Source organism: Hyperoodon ampullatus (genome assembly GCF_949752795.1).
Source record: "Hyperoodon ampullatus genome assembly, chromosome: 19".
NCBI lineage: Eukaryota > Metazoa > Chordata > Mammalia > Artiodactyla > Ziphiidae > Hyperoodon > Hyperoodon ampullatus.
This window is the reverse complement of record NC_136932.1, coordinates 54316539-54334694: the sequence shown is the minus strand read 5'-3', so window position 1 is coordinate 54334694 and position 18156 is coordinate 54316539. Positions and strand designations below refer to the sequence as shown.

The window sequence follows — 18156 nt, the reverse complement described above, 5'->3', positions numbered from 1 at the left end:
TGTTTAATATGACGATTTTAAATTAAGAATATAGTTTTATAGATAAAAATTGGTAGTTTAAATTCACTGGAATTAAGTTAGTAGATGTCAAGAGTGTTTTAAGTACCATGAGAAACCATGACCATAAAACTGTAAGTTCAGAATGCAGTTATCAGGTGTAAAAATAAGATATAAATGAATAAAGAATTCTACTTAAAAATAAAAACAAAAAAATGACCTTTTTAAAATATTTTATTTATTTATTTTTGGCTGTGTTGGGTCTTTGTTCCTGCACGCAGGCTTTCTCTAGTGGCGGAGAGAGGGGGCTAGTCTTCGTTGCGGTGCGCGGGCTTCTCACTGCAGTGGCTTCTCTTGTTGCAGAGCATGGGATCTAGGCATGCGGGCTTCAGTAGTTGTGGCACACGGGCTCAGTAGTTGTGGCTCGCGGGCTCAGTAGTTGTGGTGCACCAGCTTAGTTGCTCCGCAGCATGTGGTATCTTCCTGGATCAGGGATCGAACCCACGTCCCCTGCATTGGCAGGAGGATTCTTAACCATTGCGCCACCAGGGAAGTCCCCAAAAATGACCATTTTAATAGAAAAAAATTTTGGAAAAAAAATTTTTGGCTCTTTGTTATAAAATAAGTACAGGGAAAGTTAATTGTGAGATATTTGCCCCTGTGTAAGACTCAGAGGTCTGTTTCTGCCTTAACATTTAGGATCATTTCATCACTAAAATGGGGTAAAAATTGTACATTAAAAAAAATCCAACATCTTGATTACTATCAAATGTTTATAGAACATCTCTGTCTATAGCACCCTGTTTCCTTTAGTGAACAAGTACTTTATAGTATGTATATAATACTTTATAGTACTGTTTTATATATATAAAGCTGTTTCTTACACTTTTTGACTCTTGGCTATTTATTGCCTAAAGTAAGTGTTATTTGGAAAACTGCATGGACATAGGTTGAAGTGAAATAGCGAAGCAGTTTCAGTAAGAGAACTACTGTAGTAATTGTTTAATGCCATGAGGTGGAATAATTCTTTTAAAAATTGTTAGCCAACCTGTTCACTATTTTTCCTGCTTGACTTCTGATTGTTGCTCCATAGCTTACGTGTCTATCCCTCGATTAGACAAAAAAAGAGAAGAAATTGCCAAAAGTAAGGTTCTAGTGTGACTTAATATTGCTCTGTATAGGTATAATGACTCTGGCTATAAGCATGCAGTGACTCAGGGCTCTTGCGGGAAGACCAACAGGCCCTTCTTAGAAAAGAACTGTTTGCCTTTTTTTGATGAGGGCATGATCAGCTATTCTCCCTGTCTTTCCCCAAGGAATGACTCATGTATTAACTCTTAAGAGCATCACCACATCAAAAGTAGAAACCAGGGTCTCCAGGACATAGGGCTGGGTTTTCACCAAAGAGAAGGGTATGCACAGACTGACTGACTTCCTGCCCTTAAGTCACTATTTATTAATGTGTGTTTAAATGAAAGCTAAGAAGATTCAGTTTTGCTGAAATCTGTTCTGTTGGGTATATATTTTAAACAATTTATAACCTTTTTAAAAGCTCTCTTTATAAATATGTGGTCCATTCCTCCTAAACACTTAAACCAACTTTATGCTCAAAATTGCTCAGGTTTAGAGAAGAAAAGTGAAATATGTCTTTATTTATGGATTCATTGAATATAATAAAAATGACTTTAAAAATAGGTCCTTATAACCTGAAGCATGAACTATAGAGTTTACACATTTTTAGTTTTGGTTATTTTATGCTTATCGTAACACTTTTACTACATAATCTCATACATTGCCGTGTTACCCAGGTTGTGCAGGCATTATTATCATTATTATTTCCAGGCTTTTCATCAAATGAGGAATGTGAGATAGAAGTCTGATTACATCTAGTAAGTTACTAACAGGTTTAGAAAACTAAAATCCACATTAACTAATGGCCAAATTCCTGCTTTTTTACATATTATACTGCATTTTATAGGGAGGGGCCAGGGGCTTAAATCTGTGAACTCGGGACCTTCTTCACAAAAAGAATATAAACACTAGTTAAACTTCCCAGTGCCCATTTGGAATCAACAGTTTTATGCTCTAGCCTTCTAGAATTATTTATTGTATACCATAACCTTAGGTAAGTTGTTTTCTGACTGCGATGAGAAAAGCAATGATTAAAAGAATTTGAAGAGTACAATTCCTGTTTGTAAAAGCATTTCTAAACTCCCCTAAAAGTTGGACTTAAAGGAAACAAAGGTTTTGCAAGTCATACAGACAAACATCTGTCATCTCCTTTCATTTATTTGTCACCCAGATATTCCTAATGAATCACATTCCAGACTAACCACTGACTCCTTTTGTTCCTCAGTGAAGGAGTGTGGCAAACAAATGTCTTCCCAGTGAATCAGCAGCGGATTCTTGATTTTATTACCTTTGTCCTGAACTTTCCAGACAAAACTAATTGGGAATTTTGCCTTTGGGATCTCAGTTGACTTCTGTGTGTGGATGATGAATTAGGCTATGAACTGACATTACAGATGTGCAAACAACTCCAGTCTTTAGGAATGTTTTATCAGTTCTGAGGGAGCTGCCTAGAGTGGAAGAATGTCTGTCTGTCTGTCTGCTCATCTTCCTTAAAAACCTCATACAGGGACTTCCCTGGCGGTCCAGTGGTTAAGACTCTGCACTTCCAATGCAGGGGACACAGATTCGATCCCTGGTCAGGGAACTAAGATCCCACATGCTGCAGGGCGCTGCCAAAAAAAAAAAACAACCCTCATACGTACACATACTGCGCTCTTAATGTGACATCATATTCTGCATCTTGGTTGGTAAAAAGGCTTGGCTAAATTAGGCTCATAATTAACTAATATGATCATTTTAGGTTTTCACTTTTTTAAAAATGTCTCTGGAAGAAAGGGCCCCCAAATGAACTGAACAATAAAGTTAAAAATCCAGAAAACACTTTTCCTTAAATGAAGTAGCAATACATAGACTAGTTTGTCATTTACTAATATGATTTTTTTTTCAGGTTTTAAGGTGTGACTGTCCCACACCTTTCTTACAAAGACCCTAATTTGTATTTGTGGCACCAGGACTGCTTTCTCAGGGCTTACATAGGTAGTACATTATTATCAGGGCACGACTTAGAACTTCTCTTCTCTACCGGATTAAGATATTTTTGTGTGTTATAATTTCAGGAAAGATAATTTTACCTCTAGGATAATTTTTTTAAATTCTAAATTTCTCTTAATTTGACATTGCTAGTAGGATATTTACTATTCCTGAATGAATGTAAATTGTAGAAGTGTAACATTTAAAATTTATCTTAAAAGAATGTCTTAAGTTAAAATACTTTTCCACAAATACCTATATCTGCTCTTAGAAATCCTACCCCCTGATCTAACTATGGTTTTGCTCTCACCCAGACATCTTCTTGCCTGGCCAAGCACTACATCTTTTATCCTGGACAAAGCAAAATTATTCCATTATCAAAACTTTGGAAAATATAGTGTAATGCAGCTCATGAGACTAAGATATATGAGGCTTTGAACTGAAGCAAAACCAGATGTTTGATATGTCACAAATAGCTGAACTATCTTGTTGAGCTGACTTCACTTAGCATGAGTATACTGAAGTACCCACCCACCCCAAAAAAGGACCCTAAAAACCTGTCACTGATGAGAGTGTAACTTTTCATCACAGTCATAAAATTTGATCTTCGTATCATTAAAGGGAACTTCCACTGGCCGTAATTAGGAACTCTCAGGGGCAGTTAGTGAATGTTACTTATGAGCTGGTTGGTAACTAGGAAATTTATAGAGCTTCCTGTGCTGGGGAATAACAACCCGGGCTGTATATAGCTGTTTAACTTCCTTTGATTACCACTATATAGATAAAAGGACACTGTCCTTAAATAGAAGAATTAACCTTTGAGGACTATCATTTGCTACTTTTCCTTAAGAAGTACTCCTTGTATTGATCTTTACTTACCTTGCCACATGGCACATTCTTTTCAATGTGCTGAGATTTGTTTTATACCACAGTATATGGTCTATCTTGGTGATTGGATTTCATGTATACTTGAAAAGAATATGTATTTGGCTATTTTGGGGTGTAGTGTTCCATATTGTTCAAGTGTTCTATATCCATACTGGTTTTCAGTCTACTTATTCTATCAACTAAAAAGAGAAGTGTGTTGAAATTTCAACTCTAATTGTGGATTTGTTTATTTCTCCTTTTAGTTCTATTAGTTTTTGCTTTATGTATTTTGACATTCTATTATTAGGTGCCTGCACATTTAGGATTATTCTGTCTTCCTGAGAAAATTAGCCCTTTTATCATTATGAAATGTCCTTTTTCATCTCTAGTAATATACCCTCTCCTGAAATCTACTTAATCTGGTATTAATGTAGAATACTCTGTCTTTTGTATGATTATGTTTACATGGTTTATCTTTTTTCATCCCTTTACCTTTACTTTTGGATCTGGATATTTAAAATGGGCGTTTTATGGACAGCATGTACTGAGGTCTTGCTCTTTAATTCAGTGTGACACTCTCTGCCTTTTCATTTGTATGTTTGGCCCATTTGCAATTAATGTCGTTGTCAGTATGGTTGGGTTTAAGTCTGTCCTCAAACTGTTGGTCCCCCCTATTTTTTATTCTTTTCCTGCCTTCTTTTGAATTGAACTTCTTTTTTTTTTTTTTGGTATATATAATGTAACCACATTACAGTATTATACTCCATTTTCTCCCTCCCATACTTTATGCTGTTGTTGTCATGTATTTTACTTCTACATATGTCATAGCTTTTGCTTTAAGCAACTAGTTTTTTTTTAAGAGATTTTAAAATGAGGAAAAAAGGTATTCTCTATTTCCAGTGCTCTTCGGTCTTTTATGTACATTAAAGTTTCCATCTGGTATCACTTTTCTTCTATCTGAGAACTTCCTTTAACATTTATCTCCTGGAACAAATTCTTTTGGCTTTTGTTTGTCTAAAAATGTTATTATTTCATCTTTATTTTTGGAATATATTTTCCCTGAATTCTAGATACACAGATTTTGTTTTTTCCTTTCAGCACTTTAGAGAAGTAATTCTATTGTCTTTTGGTCTGTTTCTGATGAGAAGTCCTATCTGTATTTCCCTGTAGATGACTCAGTCATAACTTGGAAATATTGTGGGTTTGGTTCTAGACCACTGCAATAAAACGAATATGGTGATATATAGCAAGTCACACGAATTTTTTGGTTTCCCAGTGCATCTGAAAGTTATGTTTATAGTATCATGTACTCTATTAAGTGTCTAAAAAAACAATATATGTACCTTAATTTAAAAATAATGCTGTTGGAAAAATGGTGCCAATAGACTTGCTTGATGCGGGATTGCCAAAACTTTTAATGTGTAAAAATCACAATGTCTGCAAAGTGCATTAAAGTGAGGTATGCCTGTAATGTGTTTTTATCCCCTCGGATTGCTTTTTAAGACTTTCTTGATATTGCTGAATTATAGAATTTGATTATGATGTGATTATGGTGATTCTCAACAATTTGATTATGTGTTTTATTTTCTTTATGTTGATCTTGACTTAGGTTTGTTGAATTTCTTAAATCTGTGAGTTGATGGATTGATATTTTTCACCAAATCTTGAAAATACTTGGCCATCCCTTCCCCAATGTGTGTGTGTGCGCACACACACACACACACACTTCACCCTCTCTTTCTGGGGTTCCAGTTACATGTATATTAGACTGTTTGGTATTATTCCACAGGTTACTGAGGTTCATTTCTTCCATAGCCTTTGCTCTCTGTGTCCTTTAGTTCAAATACTTTCTATTGCGTTGTCTTCAAGTTCTCTAATATTTTCTTCTGTGGCATTTAATCTGTTGATTATCCAATGAATTTTCCTATTCGTATATTATATTTTCAGCTCTATAAGTTCCATTTTGTTTTCTTTTATACTTTATATATATATATATATATATATATATATTTTTTAAACTAGCTTTATTCAGTGGACTGAATCCAATACACTCTCTACATCCGCTGTTCTTTTTTTTTTTTTTTTTTTTAATTTTATATTTGGCTGCTTTGGGTCTTCATTGCTGTGCATGGGCTTTCTCTAGTTGTGACGAGCAGGGGCCACTCTTTCTTGTGGTGCACGGGCTTGTCATTGCGGTGGCCTCTCCTGTCGCAGAGCATGGGCTCTAGGCACACGGGCTTCTGTAGTTGTGGCTCGCGGGCTCTAGAGCGCACACTCAGCAGTTGTGGCACACAGGCCTAGTTGATCTGCGGCATGTGGGATCTTCCCAGACCAGGGCTCGAACCTGTGTCCCTTGAATTGGCAGGTGGATTCTTAACCACTGCACCACCAGGGAAGCCCATTTTGTTTTCTTTTTATATTTTATATTTCTTCCCTCATTGTGTTTATCTTTTCCTTTAAATCAGGGATCAGCAAACTATTTTGTAAAGGGCCATATAATAAGTGTTTTAGACTTCATAGGCCATAGAGTCTCTGTCAGAGCTACTCAGTTTTGCCATTATAGCACAGAATTAGCCAGAGATGATATGTAAATGAATATACATGGCTGCATTCTTTGAAACTTTATTTATAAAACTGGTGGTGGGATGAATTTGGCCCCTGGGCTGAAGTTTGGCAATTGTTACTTCAAATCTTTGAACATATTTATATTCACTGTTTTTAAGTCCTTGTCTGCTAATTCCATAATCTCTGACATTTCTGAGTCTGTTTCTATTGATTAATGTTTCTTCAGGTTATGTGTCATATTTTCCAAACTGCTTCACATCATATCTAGTTATTCCTTATTGGATGCTGAATGTGGTATTAAGTTGTTGATTGTATGGATTTTGTTACCTTCTTTTACAGAGTGTCAATTTTTTGTTTTGGGGGCAGTACCAGTGGATCAACTTGATCTATTTAAGGCTTTTTAAGAAACCCTATTATGGTCTGTCTAGAGTAGCTTTTACTGTAGGCTCTTTCCAAGGTCTTCCCTGAATGTTGAGTCTGTCCACTCTAGCTAGATGAAGTTCAGGTGTTTCCCAGCGCCGTGTGAAGTCTAGGAATTGTTCAGCTTACAACCCCCTATTGTTCTTTTCTCACTAATTGTACTTTGCCTGGCCTTATGAAATCTCATCATAGCATGCAGTGGAGCTTTGTGTGCCAGAGTCTCAAGGGGACCCCCATGCACACATGTAGAGTCCTTTCTCGGCATAGCTTTCTCTTCACTAGTATTCTACGCCACAGATTTCAACCACTCAGCCCCCCTGAACTCAGATTTTCTTCTCGATGCAGCAAGACCACCATGCTTTGCTTAGGGTCTTTGTCTTTGGACTATGGATTTTACTGCAGACACAGAATGTCTACAAGTGGAAAGCCAGAGTCATCACAAGGCTTCCTCATTTGTATCCCTTCTCTCAGCAGTCAGAAGTATTATACTGCCTGTGGTACAGTGTCTGAAAAAAATTGTTCCATGTATTCTGTTTAGTTTTCCAGTTGTTTAGTGTAGGAGTGTACGTCTACCAGTCACTTCATGATATGAGGCAGAAAGCCCTCAGCCACAGGCCAGACTCTCTAGCCCATACATATCAATACTTGCATACTCCCATGAGAGCTGGAATGGCCTGCTCAGTACACTGTGTTCTTTTTATGTTTTATAGTGGATCTTTCCAGGTAGACTTTGCAGCTTATACTGTAGCTGTTTGTCTTTATCCCTCATTTCTTCATTTAGTATGGTTTAAATGTGATTCTTTCATATTTGATACATTGTAGTAGGAATTGTAGGTTTTAGAAAACAGACTTAAAAGGTAGTTTGAATATGTGTAACTTTTAAAATTCTCTTAATCAAAATGATTGTTTTTTAGTTTTTGTGTTTGGATTTTTCATGTAAACTAATATTTATCTCAGTCAATTCTGTTATATTTAGGAACCATTAACCTATAATGTTGAAAAGAACTTGTGAGGTTTCCTATCAGTTAACACAGTCTAAACTAAAATGTCAAGGTACAGGTTAAATGGGCTCTTGAGAATGAACAAAGGACAAGAAGCTGAGTTATTCATGTTCATTTTGTCTGGGAACCACCACATCTGCCTCTAAGGCTAAGTAATCATGACCTATTAGTGTGGTTATGGAAAGTATATATCAGTTTAACTGTGTGAACCATCCTTTCTTTAGGGAAAATATTCTCATCAGATTGCTGAAAATTTCCCTTTTTAGAACATTTAAAATTAAAACTATGAATCAGTCTTTTATCTTGTTGGATAACCTGTTTAATCTGTTGGGGTGCATATTTTATTTTTGTTTCTGGAATAGAAATGTAGGTTTTTCCTTCCTATATAATCCCAGAAATCTTATTTTAGTGTCTAGGACGGTTCAATTTTTGTTCACCTAGGGTTCATTTCTAGAGGACAGTTGTCGGGATATCATGGACAGACTCTTGAATTTCTTTTGTTTTGCCTAGTAGTATCACATTTCTCTTTTGTGTTTTCAAACAGTAAATGTGGAAGTTACAGGGGTTTATTTTAAAAATTTGTTTATTTTCTTTATTTTTTTTAGTTGTGATGGGTCTTAGTTGTGGCATGCAGGATCTTCATTGAGGCACACGGGATCTTTCGTTGTGGCATGTGGGCTTCTCTCTAGTTGTGGCACACGGGCTCCAGGGCACGTGGGCTCTGTAGTTGTGGCACGCAGGCTTCAGAGCACATGGGCGCTGTAATTTTGCGGCAGGTGGACTCTCTCATTGCGGCACACAAGCTCAGTAGTTGTGGTGTGTGGGCTTAGTTGCTCCGCAGCATGTGAGATCTTAGTTCCCTGACCAGAGATCGAACCCGTATCCCCTGCATTGGAAGGCAGATTCTTTACCACTGGCTGCCAGGGAAGTCCCCCCCGCTTTTTTTTTAGTTGCATCTGATGTTAGCTATAAGTAGGTGTACAGTGAGAAATTTTCCACTAATTATTTAGTTACTCTGAATTCTACAAACTTTAAACTTGGTTTGTGTGTGTGTGTGTGTGTGTGTGCAGGATCACAAAATAATTCTTTTTTCTTTAACTGAAATCTCTTGTGCACATAATATTCAAAGAAACAGTTGTAGATTTCATGGTTAATCACAACTTTTCAAAAAAAGAAGTTCCTTTTTTAGAGATTCTATAATCATTTTTTAAACTTATTATCACTATTTATTGATTTCTGTGAATTAAAATTCAAGCAAAAGATGAACAGACTAAAAATTCACATAGGTTTTTTTTTTTTTTTTTTTGGTCCAGAAGAAAACGTTATAGTTAATTGAGTCAGTGCTTAGTGTAGGATTTCATTTTTTAGATTTTTATTTGAACACAAAATGCAACTGTATTTACGGAGAAATGTAGCTTAGATTTATGAATGTCTTTCTTTTTCGTATTAACATGCAACAGAAAAATTTGTTTAATGTCACCTTTTATCTAGATAGCAGTAGGAGTTCTTTAATGTTTTATTTCCATCACTACATCTTATGCACTTTGTCTTTGAGCCACAAATTCTTTCACCATGTGGTTTAAAAAGACCTTCTTATGGGCTTCCCTGGTGGCGCAGTCGTTAAGAGTCCGCCTGCCAATGCAAGGGACACGGGTTCGTGCCCCAGTCTGGGAAGATCCCACAGATCCCACATGCTGCGGAGCGGCTGGGCCCGTGAGCCGTGGCTGCTGAGCCTGCACGTCCGGAGCCTGTGCTCCGCAACGGGAGAGACCACAACAGTGAGAGGCCCGCGTACCGCAAAAAAAAAAAAAAAAAAAAAAGACTTTCTTATATCCAAAGATCACTTACTGTATGTGTATCTATATATACATACATATGTATGTGTGTGTGTATATAATTTTAGTCTACAAATACAGTACTTTTGTTCATAACAGCTAATGGCTAATACTTTTTGAGGGCTTATTATATGCCCAACACTGTTCTAAGCCTAGTACTTTATATGTGTGTTACAGTAACATGTTAAGAATATCCAACTTCTAGAGCTTACACTTCATGAGAACTTTGGAAATTAGCAATAGATTTTATTGACATCTTGATTATGTTAGGGGTTTTTGAATTTTGGAGCTAGATAAAAACATAAGATGAATCTAATTCTTTTGCCTTACAGAAGAGTAGCTTGAGGTCCAGAAAGGTTAAGTGACTTGCCTGAGTTCGCTTATTTTCTGACACCTAATAGCCTATTAGAACCTAACCTATTTGAAACTCTAAAGGAGCTTGTTTAAAACATACAGGTTGGGGGGCTTCCCTGGTGGCACAGTGGTTAAGAATCTGTCTGCCAATGCAGGGGACACAGGTTCGAGCCCTGGTCTGGGAAGATCCCACGTGCTGCAGAGCAACTAAGCCCATGTGCCACAACTACTGAGCCTGTGCTCTAGAGCCCACAAGCCCACGTGCTGCAACTACTGAAGCCTGCGTGCCTAGAGCCCATGCTCCACAACAAGACAAGCCACCTCAATGAGAAGTCCGCACTCCACAACAAAGAGTAGCCCCTGCTCGCCGCTACTAGAGAAAGCCTGCACTCAGCAACAAAGACCCAATGCAACCAAAAATAAAAATAAATAAATTTTAAAAAAATTAGTTAAAATAAATAAATACATAAAACATACAGGTTGGGAATTCCCTGGTGGTCCAGTGGTAAAGAATCCGCCTTAAAATGCAGGGATGCAGGTTTGATTCCTGGTCGGGGAACTGGGATTCCACATGCTTCAGGGCAACTAAGTCTGCACGCCACAACTACTAAAGCTCGCATGCCTCAACTAGAGAGCCTGCGTGCCTGCAAACTACAGAGCCCACATGCTCTGGAGCCCGCGTGCCACAACTACAGAGCCCAGGCACCCTGAAGCCTGCGCGCCACAACTAGAGAAGCCTGCGTGCCACAACGAAAGATCCTGAAAGATCCTGCATGCCTCAACGAAGATCCTGCGTGCCGCAACTAAGACTCGATGCAACCTAAAATAAAACAAATAATAAATAAATCTTAAAAAAAAAAAAAAAGTAAAATAAAACATACAGGTTCCCATGTCCACCTATTGAATCAACTTATGCTTAGGGGATCCTGAAATTTATATTTTTAACAAAGTCCATAGTTGATTCTTATGCAGACACCTCGTCTTGGCATACATGTTAATTTGGGAACAACTGTGTTTAAACCTTTATCACACATCTAAATGTTAATTCATTTTAATCTATATGATTATTATTAATTTGTAATATTTCAAAATAAAGGTACAAAGCAGCCCAAAAGCTTCCATAGAAAAAATTAATTTAAAAGAAAAACTAACTGATACTCGTTCCACAGTTTTATTTTTGTTTTAGGATGTCAGTGGGAAAGATAAGTGAGGTAATTACTTCATCAACTATTTTTTTTGAAGTATAGTTAATTTACAATGTTGTGTTAGTTTCAAGTGTATAGCAAAATGATTCAGTTATATATGTATGTGTATATATATATATATACTTTTTCAGATTCTCTTCCATTTTAGGTCATTGCAAGATACTTAGTAGAGTTCCCTGTGCAATACAGTAGGTCCTTGGTTACCAGTTTTATATGTAGTAGTGTGTATCTGCTAATCCCAAACTTCTAATTTCCCACCCCCACCCCCACTGTCCCCTTTGGTAACCATAAGTTTGTTTTCTATGTCTGCATCAACTGTTTTTAAGTAAGGACAAAATATAGTATTCTCAAATTATGCCTAAAGAAATAGGGGCACAGGAGGTTTTTATCACGGGATGGCATTCTTACAGATGAGATATGTGGATAAATAAAATAAGAATCAAGACAGAAATCATATGGTTTCCAGGGTCTAGTGTTGGGGGAAGGAGATTGACTACAAAAGGACACAAGGGAACTTTTTGCAGTGACAGGACTATTCTGTATCTCTATCTTGATAGGTTATGGTTATATGACTGAATATAATTGTCAAAGCTTATTGAACTAGTGACCTAAAAAAATGGCTCTTACTATATGTAAATTATACCTCAGTAAATTTGAAATTGGTTTTTAAGAAAGCAAACCATGAAGAGATTCTGGAAAGGTTTATTTTTTCAAATTATCAGTTGCATCTTGAAATATTTAGTTAGGTAGATTCTTGTTCTTTAAAAGCTAACATTTTTCTATTAATGTAGAGTGATTAAGGTACCATTAAAATAACATGTCTATTAATAATTGCTTTCTCTTTAATATTTCTCATCAGAGATTTCTCATATTTTTTTGTAGGGTCCACATATAGCTTCAGTTACATTAGCTGCTTATGAATGCAATTCAGTTAATTTCCCTGAACCACCCTATCCTGATCAGATTATTTGTCCAGATGAAGAGGGCACTGAAGGAACCATTTCTTTATGGAGCATCATCTCAAAAGTTAGGATTGAGGCCTGCATGTGGGTAAGATGTCCGTTTTCATATTTGTCCAAAATTAACCTCACTGTCTTGATTCTTTGTACCTTATTGAAATTGAAGCCAGACATATACCAAGTCAGTAGATAATTAATTCATAAAGTTACCAGCTACCTAGCTTCCATGTAAAAGAAACCTTTAGAGCTTCTCCTGTTCATGAATAACATTCAGAAGGAAGGCAGGAAACCTTAGGTACCAGGAAACATTGATACCAAGTAGACAATAGCAGGGAAAAGGAGTATAGATGGTGCAACTATACTACTTTGTAAAGTTTTACTAACGTTTATAAAACTTGATAAACACATAGCAAATGGTTATATTATCAGTCCAAATTAGGTAAGTATTATATGTCTCTCTCCTAGATTTAAATACTCTCTGTGTTTATTCTTAGAAGACTCATTTCATTTTCTGAGTTGTTGTAATACTAAAGTAAGGTCAGACATTTCTTAATAAACTAAGCTTTACTGTATTGGAGGTATCAGACTATATGGTGACCTTACTTTCAGAAGTTCCAATTATTCTTTTTATGGCTTGCTTAATATATTTTGGGACATTTTGGACTACGTGATCAATGGTAGATGTATTTTAACCTGCATATCCACACAAAGCATTTTTTATATGCTTAAATTCATTCACCTGTATATCATTGAGGAATAGTTCATTTGCTAAAGACTTCCTACTACCATTTGAATTCTTTTTTAATTCATCATTTGGAATCATTAAGTTTTCTGTTCCCTGTAACTTTTTTTCCCCTAACAGTTTCTTATAAAATGAAAAATGTGGAGCACATCACTTAAAACTCTTAATTAAAATGAACGTGGGTAGAATGCCCACAGAAGAGGTAGAGTTTTCAAGCACATTCAAGCGTTTATGTCGTGTTTTAAAAGAATTAAAAGGGAAATGCCATATATTGAATTGGTTGAATATGAAAGAGAGGAAAAATTGTCATATTTCCTGTTACTCTTTTATAAATACTAGAAACAAATTCATTATACTAGTTGCATATGTATTATAAATTTTACCACATTAGTCTTTTTTTTTTTAACATCTTTATTGGAGTATAATTGCTTTACAATGGTGTGTTAGTTTCTGCTTTACACATTTGTCTTTTGATGAAAAGCTATTAATAAGATAACTAGATACTCAGAACATGCTAGAAAAGGAGTATGTATATAGGCTTCAATTTTCTGTTGTTCTTTTTTTTTTTTTTTTTTTTTTTTTTGCGATACGCGGGCCTCTCACTGTTGTGGCCTCTCCCGTTGCGGAGCACAGGCTCCGGACGCACAGGCTCAGCGGCCATGGCTCACGGGCCTAGCCGCTCCGCGGCATGTGGGATCTTCCCAGACCGGGGCACGAACCCGTGTCCCCTGCATCGGCAGGCGGACTCTCAACCACTGCGCCACCAGGGAAGCCCCTCTGTTGTTCTTTTGTTCTTTCAAAAATGATTTATGTGGCTAGATTAACACTAATGCCAACAAAGAAAAATTTTCATCCCAGCTGGCAGTGATAACTGCCTCTTCCGAAGTGCATACTGTCTGAAGCACTCATTTGGCCTGGCTCCATGCATGCCTCAAATTAGTTAAATTGGCTGGTTTAGTGGCTTACTTCCCCAAATAAATTTTAAGCTCCTCAAAAAATTCAGACTGTACCTTAAATTTATTACTCACAGCAATCAACATTAGGCTTTGCTCATAGTTCAAGAATACCAATAAATACTGATTGTCTGAATGTTTGTTCTTCATATTCCCTTCTTTGAAACTGTCTTTTGTTATGTAAAAAAGGTAGCACATATCAAGTTATGCTTAAATTGGTTCCTTTTGTTTTCACCATTTACAAAGACAGTCCTTTCATCAGAGGGTGCTGGGAAAACTGAATATCCACATGCAAAAGAGAGAGGTTGGATCCTTACCTTACACCATATGTAAAAATTAACTCAAAATTCATCAAAGACCTAAACTTAAGAGTTAAAAACTATAAGACACTTAGAAGAAAATATAGAAACAAATCTGCCTGGTGATTTGGCAGTGGTTCTTAAATAAGACATCTAAAGCAGAGGCAACAAAAGAAAGAAATAGATAAATTGAACTTAGCTAAAATTAAAACTTCTTGTACATCAAAGGACACACTATCGGGCCTCCCTGGTGGCGCAGTGGTTGAGAGTCCGCCTGCCGATGCAGGGGATACGGGTTCGTGCCCCGGTCTGGGAGGATCCCATGTGCCGCGGAGCGGCTGGGCCCGTGGGCCGTGGCCGCTGGGCCTGCGCGTCCGGGGCCTGTGCTCCGCAACGGGAGGGGCCACGGCGGTGAGAGGCCCGCGTACCGCAAAAAAAAAAAAAAAAAAAAAAAAAAGGACACACTATCAAGAGAGTTAAAAGACAACCCACAAAAAGGGAGAAAATGTTTAAAAGTCATATATCAGATAAGGGTTTAATATTCAGTATGTTTAAAGAACTACACAACTCAACAGCAAAAAGACAAACAACCCAATTTAAAAATGGGCAAAGGATTTGAATAAACATTTCTCCAAGGAAGACATACAAATGGCCAATAAGTGCACAGAAAGATTCTCAATATCATTAGTCATTGGGGAAATGCAAATCCAAACCAGAAGGAAATACCTCTTCACACAGATTAGGATGGCTATTATTTTTTTAGAAAATGAAAAATAATAAGTGTTGGTGAAGATGTGGAGAAATTGGAACCCTCATAGATTGCTGGTGGGAATGTAAAGTGATTTAGCTGCTGTGGAAAAGAGTTTGGTGGTTTCTCAAAAATGTAAGCATAGATTTACTATGTGACCCTCCTCTAATTCCATTCCTACATAAATACCCAAAAGAACTGAAAACTGGGACTCTAATATGCACAGAAACTTGTAGTTCATTGTTCAGCAACATTATTCACATTATCAGAAAGGTGGAAACAATCCAAGTGTCTCTTAACAGATAAATGGATAAACAAAGAGTAGTATATACACATAATAGAGTACTGTTCAGCCATAAAAAGGAATGAAGTTCTTATACATGCTGCAATATAGATGAACCTAGAAAACATTATGGTAAATGAAATAAGCCAGACATAGAAAGACAGATATTGTATGATTCCACTTATGTGAGCTATCTAGACAATTCAAATTCATAGAGACAAAAAGTAGGTTTGAGGTTACCAGGGTTGTGGGGAATGAGAAGTTAATGCTTAATGCGTATACAGTTTCCATTTGGGTGAAGAAAAATATTAAAAATATAATGATGATGGTTGCACAACATTGTGAATACAATTAATGCCACTAAGTCTTATATTTAAAAATGGTTAACTGGGGGCTTCCCTGGTGGCGCAGTGGTTGAGAGTCTGCCTGCCGATGCATGGGACACGGGTTCGTGCCCTGGTCCGGGAAGATCCCGCATGCCGCGGAGCAGCTAGGACCGTGAGCCATGGCCGCTGAGCCTGCGCGTCTGGAGCCTGTGCTCTGCAACGGGAGAGGCCACAGCAGTGAGAGGCCCGCGTACCGCAAAAAAAATAAAAAAATAAATGGTTAACTGGGATACACTCATAAAAAGTCAATACTGGGACTTCCCTGGTGGTCCAGCAGTTAAGACTCCACTGCGTTCCCAATGCAGGGAGCCCGGGTTCGATCCCTGGTCTGGGAACTAGATCCCGCACACCACAACTAAAGACCCGGCGCAGCCAAATAAATAAATAAATGTTAAAAAAAAAAAAAAAGTCAATACTACTAAAGTTGAGAAATGTTGATTTAGAGTGTATTGGCCTTGATTCTTATATTTTACCCTTTCATAAAATTGATCACATTTGTGTTCACATCCATTTTTTTTTTTTTCAGGGGAATGTCTTGCTTGATTAAAAACTGTTATGTTATTTAAAATTTTTACCTAATTTGTACTTTGCAAAGTAAAATATCTTTACAGACTTCACTATCATTATAAATATAGTAAATCAGTAAAATACATAGTACCTCCAATTATAAGATAAAGACCAGGGTCAACCTCAGTTTCAACTTGTTCACATAAGTCTTTGGAGCCCATTAAAATGAATTGTTTGGTGTTGCTGATAAGTAGGTTACCTTTTTTCAGTTTGTATCTTTTTCATCTTTCACAATTTGACTATATCACTAGTGAGTGTAAGGCTTCACAAATTTTCTTTTCAGTTATAAATTCCAATAATAGTTATTAAGCCTCCAAGCATTGGAGATTCAGACTGACCAAAACTTAACAGTCTCTACCCTCATGGAGCTTTACATTCCAGTGAGGGAAATAATTATGAAAAAATGTATATATAAGTATTGTCGAAAATTATATATATAAATATTTAAACAAATTGAGATAAGTGCTATGAAGGAGAAATTTATTGCATAACACAAAAATGTTTTCCTAGTCTGTGATTCAGGGAAGATTTCCTTGAAATAGCAGTGTTTCAGTGGATATCTAAGGATAATAAGGAGTACAGTGAGGAGGCAGGATGGTGGCAGGGCAGAGGAGAGGAAGCATGTATGATGACTTTCAGATAGAGAACATCACCTTTTTTTTTTTTTTAACATCTTTATTGGAGTATAATTGCTTTACAATGGTGTGTTAGTTTCTGCTTCATAACAAAGTGAATCAGTTATACATATACATCTGTCCCCATATCTCTTCCCTCTTGCATCTCCCTCCTTCCCACCCTCCCTATCCCACCCCTCTACATGGTTACAAAGCACTGAGCTGATCTACCTGTGCTATGCAGCTGCTTCCCACTAGCTATCTATTTTAATGTAGTGTATATATGTCCATGCCACTCTCTCACTTTGTCCCAGCTTCCCCTTCCCCGTATCCTCAAGTCCATTCTGTAGTAGGTCTGCGTCTTTATTCCCATCTTGCCCCTAGGTTCTTCTGACCTTTTTTTTTTTTTTTTAGATTCCATATATATGTGTTAGCATACGGTATTTGTTTTTCTCTTTCTGACTTACTTCACTCTGTATGGCAGTCTGTAGGTCCATCCACCTCACTACAAATAACTCAGTTTCATTCCTTTTTATGGCTGAGTGATATTCCATTGTATATATGTGCCACATCTTCTTTATCCATTCATCTGTCGATGGACACTTAGGTTGCTTCCATGTCCTAGCTATTGTAAATAGAGCTGCAATGAACATTGTGGTACATGACTCTTTTTGAATTATGGTTTTCTCAGGGTATATGCCCAGTAGTGGGATTGCTGGGTCGTATGGTAGTTCTATTTTTAGTTTTCTAAGGAAACTCCATACTGTTCTCCATAGTGGCTGTATCAATTTACATTCCCACCAAGAGTGCAAGACGGTTCCCTTTTCTCCACACCCTCTCCAGCAATTATTGTTTGTAGATTTTTTGATGATGGCCATTCTGACCAGTGTGAGATGATACCTCATGGTAGTTTTGATTTGCATTTCCCTAATGATTAATGATGTTGAGCATTCTTTCATCTGTTTGTTGGCAATCTGTATATCTTCTTTGGAGAAATGTCTATTTAGGTCTTCTGCCCACTTTTGGCCTGGGTTGTTTGTTTTTTTGATATTGAGTTGCATGAGCTGCTTGTAAATTTTGGAGATTAATCCTTCGTCAGTTGCTTCATTTGCAAATATTTTCTCCCATTCTGAGGGTTGTCTTTTCGTCTTGCTTTTGCTTTCCCTTGCTGTGCAAAAGCTTTTAAGTTTCATTAGGTCCCATTTGTTTATTTTTGTTTTTATTTCCATTTCTCTAGGATGTGGGTCAAAAAGGATCTT

At 37.0% G+C, this 18156-nt stretch overlaps 1 protein-coding gene across 3 annotated transcripts in view; it reads left to right on the top strand.

Annotated features, from left to right (window-relative positions):
* VMP1 (vacuole membrane protein 1) overlaps window positions 1–18156 on the top strand; it is a gene marked incomplete at its 5' end in the record, with an annotated part of 103575 nt that overhangs the window by 17842 nt on the left and 67577 nt on the right. For 2 of the 3 annotated variants that reach the window (XM_079725875.1, XM_079725873.1), the window contains one exon: window positions 12229–12396. The exons of the other annotated variant lie outside the window; for it this stretch is intronic. In XM_079725875.1, the coding sequence (XP_079582001.1) occupies window positions 12229–12396 (168 nt within the window). The remainder of the gene's footprint in view (window positions 1–12228; window positions 12397–18156) is intronic. 3 annotated transcript variants of the gene reach the window in all.